Consider the following 22,829-nt stretch of genomic DNA (forward strand, 5'->3'; position numbering starts at 1 on the left):
CCGAAAAATAAATAAATAAATAAAACAAGGCACCCAAAGAACTGCTTCACCATAGTGGAGCATTAGGATTAAGAAAGGGGTATGTTATTGGGTAAGTGGCACGAAAACAAATGGCTCCGAATGAAGCAGACCTGTGCATATTGATCTGACCTATAAAGGGATTTTTTGTAGTCAACTCACAGCTGAATTAAGGCATCCCTGGAAGGTTTTTCAAGGCAAGAGATAAGGTGGTTTGCCATTTCCTGCCTTCTTTGGTGCCAGCTTAGTGTAGTGGTTAATAACGGCGGCCTCTAATGTGGAGAACTGGGTTTGATTTCCCCACTCCCCCGCATGCAGCCAGCTGGATGACCTTGGGCCGGTCACAGTTCTCTCAGAGCTCTCTTAGCCTCACCTACCTCACAGGTGTTGGTTGTGGGGAAAAGAAGAGAAGGCAATAGTAAACTGCTATGAGACTCCTTTGGGTAGAAAAACAGGGTACAACCACCCCCCCTCCAGCTCTTCTTCTCCCAAGCCAGCATGATGTAATGGTTAGGAGTGGTTGACTCTAATCTGGAGAACTGGGTGATTCCCCACTCTTCTGCATGCAACCAGATGGGTGACTTTGGGCTAGTCACAGTTCTCTTAGAGTTGGTCTTGCAGGGCATTTTTGTTAGAGCTTTCTCGAGATGTTGTGGGGAGAGGAAAGCAAAAGTGCTAGTAAGCTACTTTGGGGCTCCTTTGAGTAGTGAAGTGGGGTATAAAAAATCCTGCTCTTCTTCTTCTGTTTATTTATTGTATGGCATGTGTGTATGCATCTCCATTGTGACTATAGACCTCTGGTAAGGGGTATAATATTCGTTATCTTTTTGTGTTTTGATGCAGACCTTGTACACTCGTAAAGGATATCGAAACCAGGGTAGCCTACCGGGACTTGTTTGTTATTGTCTTGGAAATTAGCACACTTCTGTTGGGATCCCTAATTAAACTTGCTACATGCTGTGTACACCATCTATTGGCTGTGTATGTGTAACATGACCAGGAGATCCTAAGATTGTCTGGCTGCCATGCAAGGGACGTTCAGAGGTGATTTGCCATTGCCTGCTCCCCATGTCACAACCCTGGTTTTCCTTGCAAGTTGCCCCTCCAAATGCTAGCCATTATTCATATACATCAGAACTAGGGCAAGGATCAGCAAGTAACATATTGAAATTCTATCGAACAAAGGGCAGATTCTTTATACCAGCAGCCCTGAAACTAGACTCTGCTAAATCTCTAGCCCAACTCACTTGTGGTGCATTTTTGGGTGCTCCGATATCAGACACTATCAATAAAATCAGAGTCCAGTAGCACCTGTAAGACCAACAAAGATTTATTCAAGGCGTGAGCTTTCAAGTGCAAGCACCCTTCGTCAGACTATAAACTGACCATCATAACCATATATTCCTACTGTTATGATGGTCAGTTCTTAAAGGTGCTACTGGACTCTGATTTTATTAGCCAGCTTGGTGTAGCGGTTAGGAGCACGGACTTCTAATCAGCGAGCCAGATTTGATTCCCCTCTCCTCCCCCACATGCAGCCAGGTGGGTGACCTTGGGCTTGTCACAGCCCTGATAGTGCTGTTCTCATAGAGCAGTTCTATCAGAAGCTCTCTCGGCCTCATCTTCCTCACAGGGCGTCTGTTGTGGGGAGAGGAAAGGGAAGGCGATTGGAAGCCGCTTTGAGACTCCTTCTGGTAGAGAAAAACAGCAAGTAAGAACCATCTCCTCCTCCTCTTCTTCTTCTAACCAGGGTTGACCCCGCTTAACTTCTGTGTTCTCACGAGATCGGGCTAGCCTGGGCTATCTGGGGCAGAGCAATCCATATAGGTACCCATCCCCATCCATAGCAAGTGTAAAAGCATCCCAGGTATAAAAGTAGCTTTTTCTAGCAGGAAGAGTACAAGGGAGGAAAGCGTTAATATTTTCTTCTTTCCCCATGTGCTGGTTTCCTCCTTCATGAAGCATTATTCAATTGCACATTTAGGAAAGGGGGAAAACATTTATTTGTAGAAGGAGATTTACAGTGAGGCCCTAAGTGTGTTTTCTGTTCCATTCCTAGGCCTGTGAAACGCTCCAGTGATCCAGAGGGCTCCTGGGTTGGGCTCTGAGGTCTTACCAGAGCACAGGCCCAAGGAGGTGTGCCACAGGGAAGCATTAGAAGAGAGGTGGCAAACTCATTTGTTACGAGAGCACACGACTGGAGCTGACATGAATGGTGCTTTGTCCGGCAGGGCTGTGTGAGCCATAAAATGTAATGCCAGGTATGGGAGAAACACACTTTTTGGAAGGACACAGGAAAACCTAATCAACAATACTATCTTCTGACTCAAAATCACGCTTAAAACATTAACACAGTATTTCCTTAAAGCAGGTTTTCTCAAGCAGGGTTTTGTGAAACCCTGGAGTTTCTTGACTGCCCTGGAAGGGGTTCTTGAATGGGTGGGGATGAATTCATTAAATATATATATATTTAAAATGTGTTAAAGATTTATTGAGTGATATGACCATAAATGGTTATGGTTTAACACATGTTCATGGACAGCAAATGCTGGCAGGGGCTCATGGGAATTGTAGTCCATGGGCATCTGGAGGACCACAGGTTGACTGCCCCTGGTTTAACACATTTATGGTCATATCGACCCCCCCTCCCAAAATGGCCAGTGATGGGCCTGGAGAGGGTGAGAAGGGGAAGGCCCCTGGCCGGGCATGTACACAGCTGTGCTTCCCAACCATATTCTGCACAATCATCCCACTTCTGGGGTTTCTCGAAGCCTGAAGAATGTTCCAGGGATTTATCTACAGCGGAAAAGTTGAGAAAGGCTGCCTTAAGTTTCTCCCTGCCATCTACCTTCCGATTTTCACTGCCCATTTCTCATTAGCAGGGCAGTGTGCAGGGACATAATGCACAGGCTCTGTCATCTGGCCATAAAGGTAGTGACCAGTTGCTTATGGGCCAGATAAAAGCCTTGGATGGGTTGGTTCTGGTCCGTGAGCCCTATGTTTGACACCCTTGTATTAGAAGAACATCTTCCCAAATTTTTATCCAGCATGGTGTAGTGGTTAGGTGCGGCAGACTCTAATCAGGAGAACTGGGTTTGATTCCTCAGGTCTCATTGACTTGAAGCCTGCCGATAACCTTAGGCCAGGCACAGTTCTGTCCAAATTCTGGCAGCCCCAACTACTGCACAACATGCCTCTTGCAGGGAAAGGAAGGGAAGGTGATTGTAGGCCTCTTGGAGACTCAATTGCACCCCCACCCTGGGTTCTGGGTTCTGGTTCTTCACTATTAGTTGGAATTTTTAGAATTTTAGAACTGATTTTAGAATAGTCTCTGTTTTTAAGTGCATTGTCAAATATATGTTGTTCACCGCAGAGTCCACTCTGGCGGAGAGGGTGATCTATAGATTTAAAGATACCTTCTTCTTCTTCTTCTTCTTCTCCTCCACTTTTAGCAGGTTACAGCCGCTTGATCAAACATGCCCATTTCAGTGAACTTGGCTTCCCAACCTGCTCCTGGATGTCCTTCCAAAGCAGAACGTTTTCCAGATTTTCTGGAAAGTATTTTTGAGAAGATTTTCTGAAATGGGTTTTGACAGACCTTTGACAGAGTTATGGCCAAACCCAACTCCCCTTTCCTCCCATGAGCAAGCCAATGGTGTCTTGAGCCAGGCTGCCCGCCTACCTCTCAGATGACCAGTTTCTTGAATACACAATGGGTGCTTTTGAAAGTCAAAAATATGATTTAGAAGTTCACCAAGATAAAAGCAATTTCCATCAGTCGGTCCCTTTAGCGCTTAAAGCCTTAAAGCCTTTTGAAAAGGATTAAGGTGTCTGTATTATCCAAAATGCCCTGACCATAGGTCTTGGAAGATAAGCAGGGTCAATGAATCAATGCTGGCAGATATTTGGATGGGAGACCACTAAGAAACACGAGGATTGTGAGCGGAGGTATGCAAAGGCAAACTACCTCTGAACACTTCTTCCCTTGAAAACCCGGTGGGGTCACCGTAAGTCAGCTGTGACTTGACAGGGAAAAATTAATTCAAATTTAAATCATCCAACACAAAGGATTTTGTGAATGGGCACGGACGCCTTCAGCCAAATCTGCAACCCAGAAATCAGAAAGAGATTGCTACTTGGCTACCATGAAGGAGCTAGAAAAGATCTTTAAGTGTAAGGATGTGTTACTGGAAAAGAAGACCAAGAGATGGATTTTTTACACTACTTTTCACTGCCCAAACGAGTCACAGCTTCCAACTGCCTTCCCTTCCTCTCCCCGCAAGTCATTCTATGTGGCAAGTGAGGCAGAGAGAGCTCTGACAGAACTGCTCGGTCAGAATGGCACTATCAGGACTGTGACTAGCCCAAGGCTACCCAACTGGTGGAAGAGTGGGGAATCAAACCTCGCTTGGCAGATTAGAAGCCACTGCTCTTAACCACTGGCAACCAAGACCAAGACAATGCATACCATAATACTGACTATTATTATATTTGGATCTGGAAGTTGTACAGGGAAGAAATCAGGAAGAAGGTAGATTGCTTTGAATGTGGTGCTGGAAGAAAGTTTTATATAGGTCTGCTTGAGAGAGGAAAGAGTGAGGTGCTTGTATTCAAGGTTTTTTTTAAAAAAAGAGGTGGTTAAAGTGCTAAGGCTTTTTAAAGGGCCCAGCTGACCTGGGACACATTTCCTGGCAACCTGCCAAGGATTTTTAGGGTGTGGCCTCGGTGGGGTGGGCTAGGTGGGGCTTTTTCCCAGCAAGGCTTCTGATTGGCCATTTGAGATTTGATTGCTTGGGTGGGTTTTTTTTTTTTAAATGCACAAGGATCTTTTACTGTGTGACTGAAGATAAGCTGTGGCAGCCTTTTCAAAAGTGAGTCCCAGGAGTAAAAGTTTTATTTATGGCGATTCAGGCCAAAGTTTAAATACACAATTAAAATATTGAATGAGTGCAAAAGAGAAATATCTAAGTCCCAAAAGGGTGTTTAAAACCACAAATATAGAACATGTCATGAAATGTCATAAAATCACAAATATAAAACATGCCATCTGAAACAGCATTGGGTCAATTACTTTGACTAGACCACATAAAATTAATTTTTTTAAACTTATTATTATTTCAATTTATTACCCACCACTCCCAAGTGGCTCGTGGCAGGTTACAATAGCCTGAATAAAATCCCCAATGAAACTCCCCTTAAAACCCCAGACATAGAACACAGAGATCCATAATCACAAATCAAGAAATGGCAGAAAAAACCAATTCAAACAATCCATTCCCCCCACTAGCAATCTCATAGAGGAGGGAAGAGGGGGGCAGATGGAACATACACATTGCTCTATCCTGAAAACTTATATTATTGTTACTGTGACTGTGGCACACATGCAAACACTCTAGTTGTGAAAGAAAAGTCTGTCAAGTCACAGCCGTCTTATGGTAACCTCTGTAGCAGGGGTGGCCAAACGGTGGCTCTCCAGATGCCCATGGACTACAATACCCATGAGCCCCTGCTGGGCTCATGGGTATTGTAGTCCATGGGCATCTGGAGAGCCACTGTTTGGCCACCCCTCCTCTGTAGGCACCTGGTGACTCAGGACTTTCTTGCTGATCTCCCATCCAAGTAGCAGCCTTCGTTACTACTTAGTTTATGACGAGATTGAGCTGGCCTGGCCCATCCCGATAAGAGCACGCACCTACCCCTGGGATACAATCCCTCCAGACCCCGGTGCAGAGCGGTGAATGGGATATGAATGATCATGCCAGCCATTATTATCACACCAGGAACAGCATGAGAGAGGCACGGCTGGGCCTGAAGGCCCCTGGAGGTCTACCGTAGTAGGCATGTTTCAGGAACAAGGAACAGGTCACAACCTGGTTCAAAACAATTAATCTCCAGCAAGCTCCGTTTTGTTTGGCTCCATGGCCCGACACAAAGCTGTGTTTGTTTTTAATGAATGGTTTGTGCCTCCGGGAACACCTGAGCTATTGTCCAAGGTACCGCTGGACATCGGGAGCTTATGGGTCACTTGCCAGGCAAAGTTACCCAAGATGCAGTAAAGTGGAGGACACGGCCTTCCAGAAATTGTGCAACGGAGATTTAATGCCAGAGGGTCCAGTTCTGGCTGCTCGGAATGTATATAAGGACAGGAGTCCCTCTGAGCTTCTAGGGAAACGACCATCTCCGCTTCAAGATGTCCAGAATTCTATTTGTGGCCTCTCTACTGTTCCTGGGGGCTGGTGAGTCTGTAGAACCACTGGAATTTCAAAGATTTGAGATAGGATTTGAGCTGGGGGTGGGGCAGGGTTGACCAAAGTTAGGAAACTCCCGGAGATTTGGGAACGGAGGGCAGAAGAAGAGCTGGTTGTTAACACCCTGCTTTTCACTACCCGAAGGAGTCCTAGAGTGGCTGACAAACAATTTCCCCTTGCTTTCCCCACAACGGATACCATGTGAGGTAGTTGAGGCTGAGAGAGCTCTGAGAGAACTGCGACTGGCCCGAGGTCACCCAGCAGGCCTCATGTGTTTCAGAAAGGCTTGCAATCACCTATCCTTCCTCTCCCCACCATGGATACAATGGAGGTAGGTGGGGTTGGGAGCTTTAACAGAACTGCTCTGTGAGAACAGCTCTTAGAGAACTGTGACTAGCTCAAGGCCACCCAGCAGCCTGCATGTGGAGAAGGAGTGGAGTCACACCTGGTTCTCCAGTTTAGAGTCTTACACTCTTAACCATCATGCTGGTTCTCTGGGACCTCAGGCCTCAGAGTGTGGGGCCACAGAGTCTACCCTGCAAAGCACCCATGTTCTCCAGAGGAACTGATCTCTGTAGTATGGAGATGAGCTGTAATTCTGGGGGATCTCCACATCCCACCTGAAGCCTGGGATCCCTAGTTTGAGTTTTGGTGCACGTAATTCAGGGCTCACTTGAAAGAAAGGTCTTCATCAGGCAGGGGTTAGGGAGAGCATTGCCTGACTAGGGTTTTTGTTTAGTAATAAGATGGCCCAGGCAAGCCCAATCTCAAGCAGGGTCAGTCCTTGTGAGTTGAAGAAGAAGAACAGTTGGTTCTTATATGCTACTTCTCTCTACCCGAAGGAGTCTCAAAGCGGCTTACATTCACCTTTCCTTTCCTCTCCCCACAACAGACACCCTGTGAGGTGGGTGAGGCTGAGAGAGCCCTGATATTACTGAAGAAGAAGAGTTGGTTCTTATATGCCACTTTTTTCTACTCGAGGGAGTCTCAAAGCGGCTTACATTCACCCTCCCTTTCCTCTCCCCACAACAGACACCCTGTGAGGGAGGTGAGGCTGAGAGAGCCCTGATATTACTGAAGATATTATCAGCCATTCCCTCAGCAGTCTTGGAGGGCTGATACAGAAGAATCCCTTTTGCAGAGGGACTATGTTCCTGGTCCCGAAAAGAAGTGGAGATGATCAAACATATTTTCTTCTGCTGCCCATTTTACAATCTAGCACGAGCCAGGCTTATTTGCCCACTTATAGACACAAGGCCATGCCAACCTAGTGCAGAGCAGGTTAGAGAACTTCTATTGGAGGAAAAGCCTCAGATCTCTCTGTTGGTGGTGAAATTTTGTGCTCTTGTGATCCAAAGACAGGAAGCATGCTTAAAGGTCTAGAAATTGATCCTTTAATCTATTTAACATTCTGAGAGTTTCTTTTTAATATTTTAAAATACCTCTTTCAGTTTAAATTTTAATATTGCTATTAACTGAGTCAGCTTGGTGTAGTGGTTAGGGGGGGGTTTGATCCCCCGCAACCCCACATGTAGCCAGCTGGGTGACCTTGGGCTTTCCACAGCACTGATAAAGCTGTTCTGACCAAGCAGTGATATCAGGGCTCTCTCAGCCTCCCCTCCCTCACAGGGTGTCTGTTGTGGGGAGAGGAAAGGCAAGGCGACTATAAGCCGCTTTGGGACTCCTTCGGGTAGAGAAAAGCGGCATATAAGAACCAACTCTTTTTCTTCAGTAACATCAGAGCTTTCTTAGCCTCAACTACCTCACAGGGTGTCTGTTGTGGGGAGAGGAAGCGGAAGGCGACTGTAAGCTGCTTTGAGACTCCTTCAAGCAGAGAAAAGCAGCATGTAAAAACCTTCTTCTTCTTCTTCTTCTTCTTCTTCTTCTTCTTCTTCTTCTATCCTAAAGTTCTACACACTTTTTATTTCTTATATATGTTCTATGACCATATAAATACCCTGATTCTCACTCCCCAAAGGAGTCTCAAAGTGGTGTAAAATCACCTTCCATTCTGCTCCCTGCAGCAGACGCCCTGTGAAATAGGTGGGACTGAGAGAGCTCTGGAAGAACTGCTCTGTGAGAACAGAACTATCAGGGCTGTGACTAGCTCGAGGTCACCCGGTTGGCTGCATGTGGAGGAGTAGGGAATCTAACCTGGCCCTCCAGATTAAAGGCTGCCCCTCTTAACCATCTCACCAAGCTGGCACCTATTCTGGTCAGGGCATTACAGCTCTGTAAACTTGGGTTGGAACCTAGCAAGGACTTATTGGTGAGTCTCAGCCAATCCTGGTTCAATAGGTGTACAAGTTTTTCCACACTTGTTGGTCTCACACAGAGCCTTTTTTTTTTGGGGGGGGGGAGAGGGTTAGTTTCCAAAAAATTAGAGCTGCGCATGAGAAACAGTATGTGAACCCTCTCACCTGGCTCCCATCAATACTCCAGGTGACATTTCCATGCTTCGTTGCTCCATCAGCTCTGAGCCCTCCCTGTAGCTTTCACACAGTTTGGACAGGTATTTGGCTGCAGGCAAAGCTCAGTCCAGCACATTTTGTGTCTACAGTGATTGTTCTATACCTTTCCCACAGTCTTTTGGTTTTGTTTATAGAATCTTAGACCTGTAGAGTTGGGAGGGGCCATCCAGGACATCTAGTCCCACGCCCTGCTCAATGCAAAGTCAGCCTAAAGCATCCAGGATAAGAATCTGCCCAGCTGCTGCTTGAAGACCACCAGTGAAGGGGAGCTCACCGCTCCCTTAGGCAGTCGATTCCACTGCTGAACTACGTGGACTGTGAATTCCCCCCCCCCCCCATACGTAGCCAGTAGTGTTCTATACATAGTTGAAAGTCTTTACTGCGGGACCTAGCCTCTGCTGCCACCAGGAGCAGCTTCCTGCCCTCCTCCAAGTGACAACCTTTTAAAGACTTATTTGAAAACCTTTCAGACACAAATTGTTCTAGTTTTTATCTTGTGGGGGTTTTATGATCCGATTGTAACCCGCTGTGAGACAGTATCTAGAGTGGCGGGTTATAAATCAAATAAATAATAATAATAAAGACAACCACCATGTCCCCTCTCAACCTCCTCTACTCCAGGCTGAACGTTCCCAGGTCCCTCAGCCTTTCCTCACAGGGCTTGGTCCCCAGGCCCCGGATCATCCTTGTTGCTCTCCTCTGCACCCTCTTCAGTTTTGTCCACGTCCTTCTTGAAGTGAGGCCTCCTGAACTGCACACAGTACTCCACATTGGGTCTGACCAATGTGGTATACAGCAGGACTATGACACCTTGTGATTTCAATGTGATGCATTTGCCTTCTTTACCACCGCATCAAACTGTCAGCTCATATTTAGCTTACAGCCCACAAATACCCCATGATCTCGTTCATGTACACTGCTTCCCAGAAATATATTCCTGTCCAGTGTGCATACTTCTCATTTTCGTGACCCAGATATAGAACTTTATACTTCTCCTTGTTGAATTGCATCATGTTCTCATTTGCCCACTTTTCCAGCATGTTCAGATCGTGCTGAACTCTCTGTCTTCTGGAGTGTGAGATCGCTATTTGGGATGCAAACCTCCTGACCCTAACTGAGAACTACCCTTTTGTCTTAATTCCTATAGGGATTCTAGCTTCAAGTCCTCTTAATGAAACAAGCCGCCCCAGAGGTAAGCTTTGCGTTTTGGTGTTTGGTTGCTACATACATTGAGCGAAGGGCCTCCCCCAGCATGCCTCATACCGTACAAAGCAGCCAGCATCTGTGGCTGAATTGTCCTTTGGGTCAACTCTTCTACAGTAGCGCTGTTTCATTCTCAGCCACAAGACCCCCCACCAGAAACCAGGCCTGAGTATCTACAAATTACTCTTTTTTTTCTTTTGGTTCCTTTAGATGTCATCAGTTCGGCTGAGGAAACGTTGACTGAAGTAGCTAACAGTAAGTTTTCTGGGGGGAAAAAACAACACTTTTCACACCGTTTGGATCCTGATCTTTGGTGGTGCAGATTCATCCTTCGTATTTTGAAGTAAAGGCCTATAGCAGCCTTTTGTGACCTTTTGACCGTGGAGGAGCCCCTGACATGTTTTTCAGGCTTCAAGGAGACCCGGGAATAGGCAGGAAGTGAGGTCAGCTGGCCACGCCTCCCTGCCACACTGGAGGAGGAGGGGGAGGAGAGATAGGAGGCGGTTTGGGGCAGGAGTAGTTGTCCAGGTTCTGCCCCCTTTCCCAGGACTGGTGGCCACGTGAGAACACCACCCCCATTCTGAACACTTTTTGCTATCTTTAGTCATCGATTTGATATTACACCAGTTTATACCCAGTATAAAAATTTGAAGTTCAAATCTGGAGATCTGCAGGACATACATGGTGTAATATAGAATCGACCACTAGAGGGGGCAGAACACACGCAGGACAGAAATCCTCTTAAGAAACAGGAACTTACAAGCAAGGAAAATGAGCGTGCAAGAAAACTTGTCTGAACTGATTAATGTACAACAACTGTTGTAGCTTGTCTCAAAACCACCCTAGTATCTCTGCTGCTGGGTGCTTTGGAGGGTGGACTCTGTGACATCGTAGCCCACTAAGCTGCCTCCCTGCCGCAAACACCACCATCCCTGGGCTTCACCCCCCAAATCTCCAGGTATTTCCCAACCCAACCCCTTTGCAAGAGGCTTAGCTGACTTCAGTGGGCACCAGGTGGCATTTTCCTCTCCCTTTTCAGCAGCCAGTTCTGGAGAACTCAACAGCTTGTGCAATGTGGAGTGTCAATTTTGACTAGTCTGAAAACATATATTACTTGGGATTTTGGTTTTGGGTTTTGCTAGGAACTAGTTCAGCCGCCAGCCTTTATTTGCATGCTGGAAAGGAAAATTCAAGCAGTGTTTGCTCTAGAGATGCCAGCTCTGGATTGGGAAATACCTGGAGATATGGCGAGAGACCTCAGTGGCTTATAAATGCCTGAGAGCCCTCTCTCCGAAGCAGCCACTTTCTCCAGATGGACTGATCTCGGATACCTGAAGATCAACTGCAACAGAGGTGGATCTCCAGGAACCACCTGGTGGGGGGCAACCTGAGTTTGCTCTCTTGGAGGAGTGAGGATGGCTCCTAGGTGTGCTAGCCATGGGGTCCACTCGGTCTAAAAAAGCAATGCTTTTCTGTGTAAAGTGACGTCCAAAGCTGAAGCCTTCTCAAGCAGAGCGGATTCTGTGCAAACAAGTTTTACAGTATGGGGAGGGGGAAGAGGCAGAGTTTGGGGGTGTGGCTTATGAGGACAAGTGGGAGGGGCTTACACTGAGGCAAGTGAGGCAGTGGGGACTTCATTAAGGATTCCCCCCTCCTCCAGTCATTTGGATGGCCTATATGGAGGATTTGAGTTTGTTTGTTTTTTAATGCGGAAGGGACAGTGATCTGGTGTAGACTTTACATTGCTAGTTTTGCCAACTCTGGGTTGGGAAACTCCTGAAGATTTGAGGTGAAGAGGAAGAGGAGCTGCTTTTTTTATACCCCGCTTTTCACTGCCTAAGTCCCAAAGTGGCTTACAAACACCTTTCCCTTCCTCTCCCCACAACAGGCAGCCCGTGAGGGAGGTGGGGCCGAGAGAGCTCTAAAGAGAACTACTCTGCAAGAGTAGCTCTGAGAGAACTGTGACTGGCCCAAAGTCACCCAGCTGGCTACATGCGGAGGAGTCAGGAATCAAACCCGGCTCTCCAGATTAGAGGTCGTCACTCTTTAACCGCTACATCACCCTGGCTCTCAGAATTTGGGGGAGGAGAGAGGGCTCAGCAGAGTACAACGCCATTAGAGTCCATTCTCCAAAGGAGCCGTTTTGTCCAAGAGAGCCAATATCCACGGGCTGGAGATCTGTTGTAATTCTGGAAGGTCTCCAGGCCCCACCTGGATTTTGGCAGTCCTAAGCGTTTTCTTTTCATGGCATGACCTTCTTGTCCCTAGATTCCTCCGAAGGAGCAACTGACAATGCAACAGGTAAGCCTGCTGAACGTTCCCCTTTTGACCGTCAACCTGCTCTTTGGAGTTCAGGCTCCGTTTCTTCTGAGATGTCTGGAATGAACGACTGGGAAGCTGGACGGAGCGCTGCTCTCATCAGTCTTCCCAGCAAAATGTACAGCATGTGCTTCGAATTCTTGCTTGATCCTTTGCTGTTTATATTTGGGGATGCCCATGTGGTACACGTTTCCACTGGTTCAATCACAATTTCCTTCTATCCAGGGAACCGTAAGACTTGCAGATCTGCGATTCTCTCTTTGTGTGTGTGTGTGTGTGTATGTGTGTGTGTGTGTGTGAAGCAGGGTTGCCAACTGGTTGGCAGTGTATCCAGGGTATGGTGACCAGGGCTCATGCCCTTGATATCCCCATTATTAGGGACCAGTTCATTTGCACCTGTCGCGGGCTGGGAAGATATCCTTATAATGGCTGTAGAAGAAGAAGAAGAAGAGTTGGTTCTTAGATGCCATTTTTCTCTACCCGAAGGAGTCTCAGCGCAGCTTACAATTGCCTTCCCTTTCCTCTCCCCACAACAGACACCCTGTGAGGTAGGTGAGGCTGAGAGAGCCCTGATATTACTGAAGAAGAAGAGTTGGTTCTTATATGCCACTTTTCTCTACCCGAAGGAGTCTCAGCGCAGCTTACAATTGCCTTCCCTTTCTCTCCCCACAACAGACACCCTGTGAGGTAGGTGAGGCTGAGAGAGCCCTGATATTACTGAAGAAGAAGAGTTGGTTCTTATATGCTGCTTTTCTCTACCCGAAGAAGTCTCAAAGCAACTTACAATCGCCTTCCTTTTCCTCTCCCCACAACAGGCACCCTGTGAGGTGGGTGAGGTTGAGAGAGCCATGAGATTCCTGCTCGGTCAGAACAGTGCTGTGGAGAGCCCAAGGTCACCAAGCTGGTTGCATATGGGGGAACATGAAATCAAGCCCGTCAGATTAGTCCACACTCCTAACCACCATACCAAACTGGCTCAATTAAAAAAGTGATACTGGAGATCTTTTCCTCAAACCAGAGCCTACAGCTGCCCGAGGCACAGATTTTTATACCATTAGCACCATACACCATAAATTCGGTCCTTATCTAATCAGCCACTCCTGTCCAATCACTGATAAGGATCATCCAGTCAGCTCAAGGCAGATCAGTAGCCAGGAACCAGGCCTGGCATGATGTCATTCTCTTGTCCCATGCCTCCTGTCTCAAGCACGTGCCGCCCCCTTTCCTCTGTACTCTGCTACAGAAGGCCACCAAGACCCCTGCAGAGTCCATACAAAGGTCAGCCTGCAGTACATCCTACTCTGCACAGAGGTCAACCCGAAATAACCTCCATTTCTCTAAAGGCAGGATGCTTGAGAGAGGGTGACTTAAATGGCTGCTCCATCACTTGAGGAGGGGGTCCAGCGCCTCCTCCTTGTCAGCAATGCCAGCGAGCAGAAGCTGGATACCCCAGGAAGTGGTGGGGCCAGGGACTCCACGGAGGCAGCAGGGGTTGCTCCTGACTCATGGCCATCCTCGGAAGCCGGCCCTCCGAAGTTCCTGGTGCGGGGCTGGCTGGCAAATGCAAGGTCATGCCCTGTCCGCCTGTAAGGGAGAGGAGAACTAGGGAGCAGTTTCCCTCACACTGGCCCAGTCAGGACTTCCTTCCCCACCAGAATTGCGGGCTCAGCCAAAGAGAGAAAGGAGCATTGCGTACCCCTTGGGTATTAGAGGCCAGGCATGCCTCTGCGCCCGTACGCCTGCCTTACATTACCAGATCCCATGTGACCAAGCCCCACCCACCTGCCCTGGGCATCAAAGAGGCTAGGTAGGCCACCACAGCTGGCAGCTGAAATCAGTTCCGCTGGAGAAAATGGCTGTTTTGGAAGGTGACATCATATTCCCTCCCCTCACCAAAGCCCATCCTCCTCAGGCTCCACCCTCCAAATCTCCAGGTATTTCCCAGTCTGGATCTGTCAACCCTAGAAACAAACCATTTCAAGAATGCTTCCCCTACCAGCCTCTGAGCCATGGATCACTACTAGACTTGCCACCTCTGGGTTGAGAAATATCACCTGTCAATCAATCCAGACAACCAATCCCCTTTCTCCGTGTTTTAAAGGTCCCCCAATGCCCACTAATTTGTTTTTTTTATTTCATACTTCTCCATTGAAACACCTATGCATTTAATCATAGATGCATAGTGCTTTTTGACACCACCCATTATGGGATCACGAGTCCTTTGATACTTTTAAACATTAATCTCGTTCCTGTTTTGGAGGGGGGGGGAGAAAACTTTTGGAGAGGCATGCTTTATATTACAACTTTTGAAAAAAAATCTTTTATTTCTGGCATCGCCTGCACACGTGTCTGCCTATTTGTTGCTCCAGGAAGTTAGCCATTTTAAAAAGAAATTCCCATCTCCAGGAACAATGGAGAGTGAGCTGGGTGCGAGGGTGGGATGAGGCAGGCAACTTTAGTACATTTGAGTCTCCATATCTTCCCTCTGCTGGTTGCCTGCTGGTTGCCTTCTGGTAGCTAGTGCTAAATAGGTTGGTCAATCCACATTATGTGATTCCTGAACTCATGCTTTAAAATGGAGGATGTAGTGAGCTGGTTACTGTCCAGACGCTGGATGTTGACATCATATGGAAGGGTCAGAATACAGTGACTTCTTTTGGCAAACATTACACTACATTTAATGGGTGCGGAAATGCCCACAGTTTTCCAAACACTGATTTCAGTGGAAATCTGAATTTAAAGGGCCCAATTTGCATATCACAGAACTAATAATCAGTAATCAATTTCTTTCAAATCTATTTCTTTTAGAGCTTTGTTCTCTCTGGGGCAAATACCACACTTCTGTGATCTTCCCAAGTTCCTTAATTCTGACTAGCACAGAGAAGACGAGTGGAACTGCATTTCCACATCCCAAACACAATTATTCCTTCTTACATAAGGTGTCATTTTCATAAGGCCAGCGTCAGTCTATGCTCAGGTGGGGCAAGTGCTGGTTTCTGGTGGGCCCGACTGCTGTTGACTTCCCAACACGCCTTTTCCCTGCCTGCTTGCTCATGAATTATCTGCCACCCATGCTCCTAGATGCTCTGTGCCATCAGGGAAAGGGCCATGGGCAGCGCTGATGGCTGTGAGCATGGGCAATGGGAAGGACGGTGAGTGGGGCACAGGAGGCATGCTCAGATGAGTAGTGAGACATATGGGTGAGTGGATGTGAAGTAGGGCCTTGGGAACTCTCTGCCCAGGGTCCTCCAAAATCTGGAACTGGTTCTGATTGCATTCCATACTTTAAAAGAAACATTCAGGGATGTAGAGGTTTCCTCCCCTAGCTTGTAACTATATTAAGGGCTTTTCTGCATTCTCTTTTTCCTCTGTCCTGTTTCTTGGGGGGGGTGGTGGTGGTTCTCATCTGTTTTTCTCCTTCTGTGCTCAATTACATAGATTTATGTCCAGAATAAAAACCTGCCATTTAAATCTGCAGTGATATATGCATTGTAATATTAAATTGACCACTAGAGGGAGCCAAACATTTGTGGAACAGAACCTCCTGCCCAAAATAACAGGAACTTACAAACAAGGAATGTGAAAAAGCCCTGAGTTTGTTGCAGGTGATAGGCTCAATTTTAATTCTAGATATCGTTTCTAAATAGCTTCTTTTGGATATAATGTTTTAGTATTTTAGTATGGAGGATTTTAATATAATGTTTGAATCAGAAAGAATATCAACGCCAGTTGCATCCCCGAATTGTTGTTAATATCTGCACAATAATTGTTGTTAATCTCTGGACAAGTCCGGAACCTTCCCTACGTTTTTCTTCAGTCTCTTGTGCTTTGTTTCTCTAGTGGGGAATGTTCAGACCACTAAAGCAGGAAACCTTCAGCCCACAGGTAAGCCTTTTTTTTTTTTTTGACAATGCTATTTGCTCTGCTTCTGTAACACAAACTGGTATCCTGAACCCTCAGCTTAAAATATGACCTCCCTAGTACCATTCTTTATCATCCCAGGAACATTCTGAGCACGGTCACTAGTTCTTAGCCAACACACGCAAGTATCCCAGCCGGGAGTCCCCAGCCTTTTAAGCCTGTGCTCACCTTTGGAATTCTGACACAAAATGGCCACCACACGGTGGCTGCCACAGGAGGGACTGGACAAGTGGGATGGTGGGGACTGTTCCTGATAGCTGTAACATGTTCCCCCCCATACCATTTGTTCTCCCAAAGGAGAACAAGAATGGACAACAATGGGAGAAGCGCCATGGGTGATGGGTGATTTACAGAGGTGCTACAAGTCACTCTGTTGGGAGCAAGAGGGTCAGAAGCAGGATGCAGTCATATTTTGGAAACACAGGGAACTGCCATATGTAGCTGCTGCCAACTTGGGGCAAGTGAATGGGACTATAAGACTTGAAAGCGTAACTCAACCTGTCGCCTTGAGCCCAACAGGGCATGTCGTCAGGATACTAGGAACCTGTGTGTGGAACAAAAAAGTTCTCATCAGATGGAACTGTTGGGGAACAACATCCTGTCAATCAAGAGTCCAGTAGGTCAGGGGTAGTCAACCTGTGGTCCTCCAGATGTTCATGGACTACAATTCCCACGAGCCCCTGCCAGTGTTTGCTGGCAGGGGCTCATGGGAATTGTAGTCCATGGACATCTGGAGGACCACGGGTTGACTACCCCTTCAGTAGGTGGTTCGAGAATGCAGCAGTTCCATGCTAGGTACCCAAAAGGGCTCGATCCCAGAAGTTTATAATTGTACTTGGTTTGAACAAGATCCCCCACTAGAATAAACTCTCTCTCTGGCTGAAGTTCTTCAGCTGGAGGAGGAGACCCAGCTCTGGTGGGAGGCCATGATGACTCCTGAGCACACTCGTTACCTTTGGGCATTGTGAAATGCAAGTATAGGGAGAATCCATGTAGAGGAACCCCTTTGAGGTTTCTGCCTGGGGAACCCAATGCGCAATTGCACCTGTGGTTCCAATGGTCCACATTAGTCTCAGAAGCTAAGCAGGGTCTGCCCTGGGCTAGTAGGTGGAGGAGAGACCACCGCAAATGGAGACCACAGACAAGAAAAGCAAGACAGACGACAGGACATCTCCAGGGTGCAGGGGACTCTGTCGCCGCCATGTGGGTAGCAGCGTGGGTTGGAGGCTGGGCCGGCTTGCAAAAGCAGTGACTATTCTAAGTCGGGAACTACCACGTCCCTAACGAGTCGCAAATCTGTGCTGGTGACCACACAGTCCGGAGGTGACTCAGGCTCCTTCAGGCTTTTAAAAAGCTGTTCTTTGCAGTTACTGTGCGGCTGTGGGTGGGGGGAGCAATCTGAGTCAGGGAATTTCTTAAAAAATCACGTCATGCAGTCTAACGCTGAAATGTACTGTTGTTCTTCCAAGAAATGTTTGTTTTCCTCCCCACCCCCCCGGATTAGCTTTTATATTACAGCTGTGAAGCAACAGCCTAGCAAAGCCTTTCTCAACCTTTTCACTGTTGAGAAACCCCTGAAGCATTCTTCAGGCTTCGAGAAGCAGCAGACCACACCTCCCTGCCATGCCCAAGGAAGTCACATGTCACCGGAGGTGACATCACCCAAACACTCCGCCTGGATGTGACATCACCAGGCCACGCCCACAGCTCAGGAGTCTTTTCATATGATTTGTAAAGAGAGCCATCCTTGCACTCTGGGCTGGCTATCGGTTTACTCTTCTTCACCAAAAGTGGGCCTCTAGAAACAGGGCTGGGGCAGGCCTATGCTGTTCCATTGTCCCCATGCCCACGCCAACACCGGAAACAGGGCCAGAACTGGCCTAGGGCAAGGGAGGAGCTGAAGTGCTTTGCAATTGCCTGCCTGTGCGTAGCAACCTTGGACCCCCCCCCCCCTTGGTGGTCTCCCATCCCAGTACAAACTAGGGCCAAACCGGCCTTAGGTTCTGAAGTCCAAGGAGGCTGGGCTAGCAATTGCTAGCAGTGAAAAGGTTAAAGTCGTCCTTCCTTCCCTTCTCTTGCCAGTCCCACGTTCTGCAGTTTTTGTGAGATTGAACAAATATGAGGGTGGGGTGGTGGGGGTGGTGGAATAAACAGATGTGAGTGACGTAAGTAATAGAGGCCCCAGTTTAAGGGGGCTTCCAGTAGTCCAGAAATAATCATTCAAAGGAAATTTATTGTTATTGAGGTAGCCATCCAGGGGTGGCCAAACTGGCTTTCCAGATGTCCATGGACTACAATTACCATGAGTTCAGTTAGTCCATGGACATCTGGAGAGACACAGTTTGGCCGTCCCTTGCATCACTGCATAAACACCTTGGAACAACAGTGTGCCAGAACAAAAAGGTTTAAACAATTTTACGTAACAGGAAAAGAAACCTCAAAAAGTTCCAAACAAGGGTGGTAAGAAGTAAATGCGATGTGGAATTTACAATTTAGCGAAAAATCTTGTCGACTTAGCAGGTGCCAATCTCTTCCTTATATTTATTGACAAGGAGATAACCGTAGCCACTTGGAGGGTAACAAAAGAGGTAGCCTCGGCCAGTAAAAACCAATACATGCGTCCCCTGGGCCAAAAAAACGTACAAGACATTGATTCCACTGTTAGTTTTGTCTCGAACGCATCCATAGAAGCAGCGATGTAGAAAAGAGTGCCCAATCTCTTCCGCTTGATTTGCACCCCAAGGGCAAAGGCATTGCTCCCAGATACGCCAGCGGAAGTTCTTCCAGGCTTCGTCACCCTGATTGTATAACTTGTAGTTCTTTGCATGGGTGTAGAGTCCCCGACACAGTGTACCACATTCTTTTGGTGTGTCTTAAGTTTGATGTATATCGTTGCCCTTTAGCTAACTATCTGAAGAAATTAAAATTCAGCTGTGTTGGTTAGACACATTGGATTAAAATGATACTAAATGTGAGGGACTCAGCAATTATTGTAAAAGTAGCTGTCAGTTTCAAATGAAAATCTTTTTACGATGGAATCTACATCGGGAGAGAGCCTCTTGTGGCGCAGGGTGGTAAAGCAGCCGACATGCTGTCTGAAGCTCTGACCATGAGGCTGGGAGTTCGATCCCAGCAGCTGACCCAAGGTTGACTCAACCTTCCATCCTTCCGAGGTCGGTAAAATGAGGACCCAGCTTGCTGGGGGGGGGGGGGGTAAACGGTAATGACTGGGGAAGGCACTGGCAAACCACCCTGTATTGAGTCTGCCAAGAAAACCCTAGAGGGCGTCACCCCAATTTTATGCCAATAAAGTTATTCTGATCTGATCTGAGCTATCTTGTTGTTCCACCCTTATTTTGACCGCAGGGCCTCCCGTCGTGATGGTGAAGCCTGGCCGGTGCCCTATCGTGGGCTTTCTGGCACACGTTTCCCAGGGTGAGCCACACGACGGGTATCCCCTCCTCAGCCCGCTTGCCAGAGGCCGAGCCAAGCGTGGGTCCAGTTCGTCTTCCTCCGAAGAGCATCGCAGGCATCGGAAGAAAGGCACTCGCCGTCGCTACCGCACCTATCATCACCACCCAGCCCAGCAGCGCCCGAATCCCTGCAAGGCTCCCGACTGCGGGATGGACGGAGACTGCACAGGAGAACTGAAGTGCTGTGCCGTCCCGGGTTGCCGGAAGAAGTGCCTGCGACCTCTGCCCTCCGAACAGTTGCCAGGAACAATGCAGCGTTTCCACGCCTAACGCTGCCGCCAATCCAACTTCGGTGCGTTCTGTTGCCGCATGGTTGCGTTTTCTGCCAGTCTGGTCCAATTTCTGTGTTGTCGACAAATACCAGATAGCATCATAGAATCATAGAGTTGGAAGGGACCTCATGGGTCATCTATCTATCTATCTATCTATCTATCTATCTATCTATCTATCTGTCTGTCTGTCTGTCTGTCTGTCTGTCTGTCTGTCTGTCTGTCTGTCTGTCTACCTACCTACCTATTTATTTTTCTATACCGCCCATTTCTTTGCAGCTCTGGGCGGTTTACACAGAACATTATAACTTACATGAAACATTATGCAGACTATAACATCAAAACAACTTTTAAAAAAACATCAAAAGATTACAAAGCCACAATTATAATTTAATAACAATTAACAGTAACTTTAGTCCAATCCCCTGCACTATGCAGGACACTCACAACTCTATCGCTCATCCACTGTCTCCTGCCACCCCTTTAAACCTTAGATCAGGGAATAGAAGTGTATTTTGCTACTTAAGCCAAAACCCGCAGACATGTGGGAGCTCTGCAATAAACCCGTGAGAATCCATACGTTTGGCACCAGCAGTGAGAATGCACTAGTTTAGCAGGACAAGCTAGCACAGTGTGATCCGTAGTGTGGTAGTGTAGTGTTGGGGTAGATCTGGGAAATCTATGTTGGAACCCCCCAGTCTGCCAAGGAAGCACACTGATGATCCCTGGGCCTGTCACGCTCTCTCAGCCTAGCCTACTAGTCAGGGTTGTTCTGAGGATGGGGTGATGCCCTTTCAAAGCTGTTCATGTCAGACAATGCACTTTCAATGTGCTTCTGCAGCTTTGAAAGGGCATTATCCAGCTTGGTGTATAATCTCTTCTCTTTCTCCTTCCAGACCGAAAACTGAAGTCCCAGCAGAAGCATCCCAAAGGAAGCTGTCTGAAAAATTCCCATTCTCATGCATGTGTAGAGATTCAAATTATACATCAAAAAAATAATAAAACACGCACTTTGCATGTCAGGACTGGTTTTCCTGTGCTTATTTGTTCTGCTAAGTGAATTGTTTTGGTGCCTGTTTGTTTGTTTGCTTTTTGCATTTGATCTTTGCCATAAAACTCGTGCTGGGCAGATTAAAAACACGTAAACCTGTCCTCAGAAAACAGCTTCTCCTTTCAAGAACCAGAAAGATTTCCCTTCCCTGTTTAACTCTCACATTTGCGGAGGAAAACGTTATTATTATTCAATTTTTATGCTACCTCTGACCGCCGAGGGGTCTCGAGGTGGTAAACAACAACTGAAATATTAATAAACTCTCTTTTTCAAAATTAGAAAGATTTTCTAAACGAGTACTTTAAAGGAAGGAAATCCTTGCTGGGTCCAGGGATAATTCTTCTGGTTTCAGTACCACTTGTATGTTATTGACTTAATCCCATGCTTGTCCTATCCATCCCAATCTCTTGAGTCAGGAAGGAAAAATTTCTAGTTGAGTTCTGAAATGACACAAGGGGACCATATTATAGTAATGGTGTATTTATTCTGCAGCTACAATAAAAACAACACGTTTTTCTAAAACGGGATGGAACGTCACGTGAGGCATGTTGGAGATTCGTGCCCAATTTTTTTAAAAATAAAAAATTGTGCAATTGTCCTGTTGCAGCTGTACAGTCGCATCTAGCCAGAGCCTCATGGGGCCCGTGCATTTTAGCACTAATTTGTTGAATGAAGCAGGAAGAAATGCGGGCAAAGGGGGAAAACACAAAATCAACAAGACTATTTTTGTAAATGAACAAACGGCTGTAAATTCCTGTTTTTCATATTGCAGAACACTAGGGGGATTCTCTGCCATGTTATTGGCCACTGTGGGAAAGAGTCACACGACCTCATAATACGGGAGAACAATCCCTCTTTCACATCAATCCCTCTTTCACATCAATACCAGCAGGGAACGAAACCTCATAGAGCTCCTTTTAAACTTCCTCACATTGTTTTAATTGTTTAAATTAAGCAACCCAAGACTAGTGATAATCTCGTGTTACCAGACTCATGTAGTTTGTCAATTAAAAAAAAAACAATATGGAAATGGAGCTTGTATACCATTGAAGGTGCTGAGTGGGCAGAACAGCTTTGATATGGGCACCTTTGAGGGGTGGCAAATGGGTGGAGAAGAAAGTTGGGGGAATCTGTATACTTTTGAATTACCTTTGGCTTGGAAGTGAAACAAAGGAAAACTCGGCACAAAAGCACTCTCAGAAAACTGGGAAAACATTGACCAACTGTGTGCTGAAAGAAGGAATATCAATGAAGATCGACCAAGAAAACCTGACAGATGTGCATGGTGAAAGCGAAGGAAACCACCCATGCATAATAGGCCTTAAACAAAAAAGCCCTTGTTATTGACTTAGTCTCATAATTCTAATTGCCCCCCTCTAAATTTTTAGTACATATTATAAAGGAGATTAATCAAAGAAGCAACTTTTGAATGATGCATTGTGGATTCATAAACTAGGCCAGAAATGTCCTCATGTTGTCCAGTTTCTTTTTTGAATTCTGGCTCAGGCTACCTTCATCAGATCTCAGAAGCTACACAGGAGTGACTCTGACTAGTACTTAGAAGAGAGGCAACCAGAGAGCCAGCTTGGTGTAATGGTTAGGAACACCAACATCTAGGAGCACCTGGCAAGCCAGGTTTAATTCCCTGTTCCTCCTTCAGATGCAGCCAGCTGGGTGACCTTGGGCTTGCCACTGCTCGACCAATCAGTAATATCAGGGCTCTCTCAGCCTCACCTCACCAAAACACAGGCAGGGAATAGAAAACGACCTTTCTATGTCTCTCGCCTTGCAAACCCCTAAGGCTTGATGCACATTCCACATACAGATACAGAATATTTATTGTGTTCCTCATACAT

The 22,829-nt window shown here is 46.8% G+C and overlaps 1 protein-coding gene across 3 annotated transcripts; it reads left to right on the forward strand.

The window, feature by feature from the left end:
- Positions 1 to 1,028: 1,028 nt before the first annotated feature.
- On the forward strand, positions 1,029 to 20,944 carry LOC143841421 (uncharacterized). Of its 3 annotated transcripts, none has more exons than XM_077345706.1 (7): positions 1,029 to 1,062; positions 9,885 to 9,929; positions 10,151 to 10,195; positions 12,209 to 12,241; positions 16,100 to 16,144; positions 19,547 to 19,945; positions 20,819 to 20,944. In XM_077345706.1, the coding sequence occupies exons 1-6, from the start codon at positions 1,044 to 1,046 to the stop codon at positions 19,921 to 19,923; spliced, it is 564 nt and encodes a 187-aa protein (XP_077201821.1). In that variant the 5' UTR covers positions 1,029 to 1,043; the 3' UTR covers positions 19,924 to 19,945; positions 20,819 to 20,944. The 3 variants fall into 3 exon arrangements, with proteins under 3 accessions (XP_077201821.1, XP_077201822.1, XP_077201820.1); XM_077345707.1 differs by lacking the exon at positions 1,029 to 1,062 and adding an exon at positions 2,258 to 2,279; XM_077345705.1 differs by lacking the exon at positions 1,029 to 1,062 and adding an exon at positions 6,029 to 6,254.
- The last annotated feature ends 1,885 nt before the right edge of the window (positions 20,945 to 22,829 follow it).

This window comes from Paroedura picta, chromosome 7, assembly GCF_049243985.1.
Source record: "Paroedura picta isolate Pp20150507F chromosome 7, Ppicta_v3.0, whole genome shotgun sequence".
Taxonomy (NCBI): domain Eukaryota; kingdom Metazoa; phylum Chordata; class Lepidosauria; order Squamata; family Gekkonidae; genus Paroedura; species Paroedura picta.

Coding starts and splice junctions, on each gene's coding strand:
- LOC143841421 (XM_077345705.1), top strand. CDS start 6,209: ATGTCCAGAATTCTATTTGTGGCCTCTCTACTGTTCCTGGGGGCTG. Junction 9,930..10,150: donor TGAAACAAGCCGCCCCAGAG/GTAAGCTTTGCG, acceptor TGGTTCCTTTAG/ATGTCATCAGTTCGGCTGAG. Junction 10,196..12,208: donor GTTGACTGAAGTAGCTAACA/GTAAGTTTTCTG, acceptor TCTTGTCCCTAG/ATTCCTCCGAAGGAGCAACT.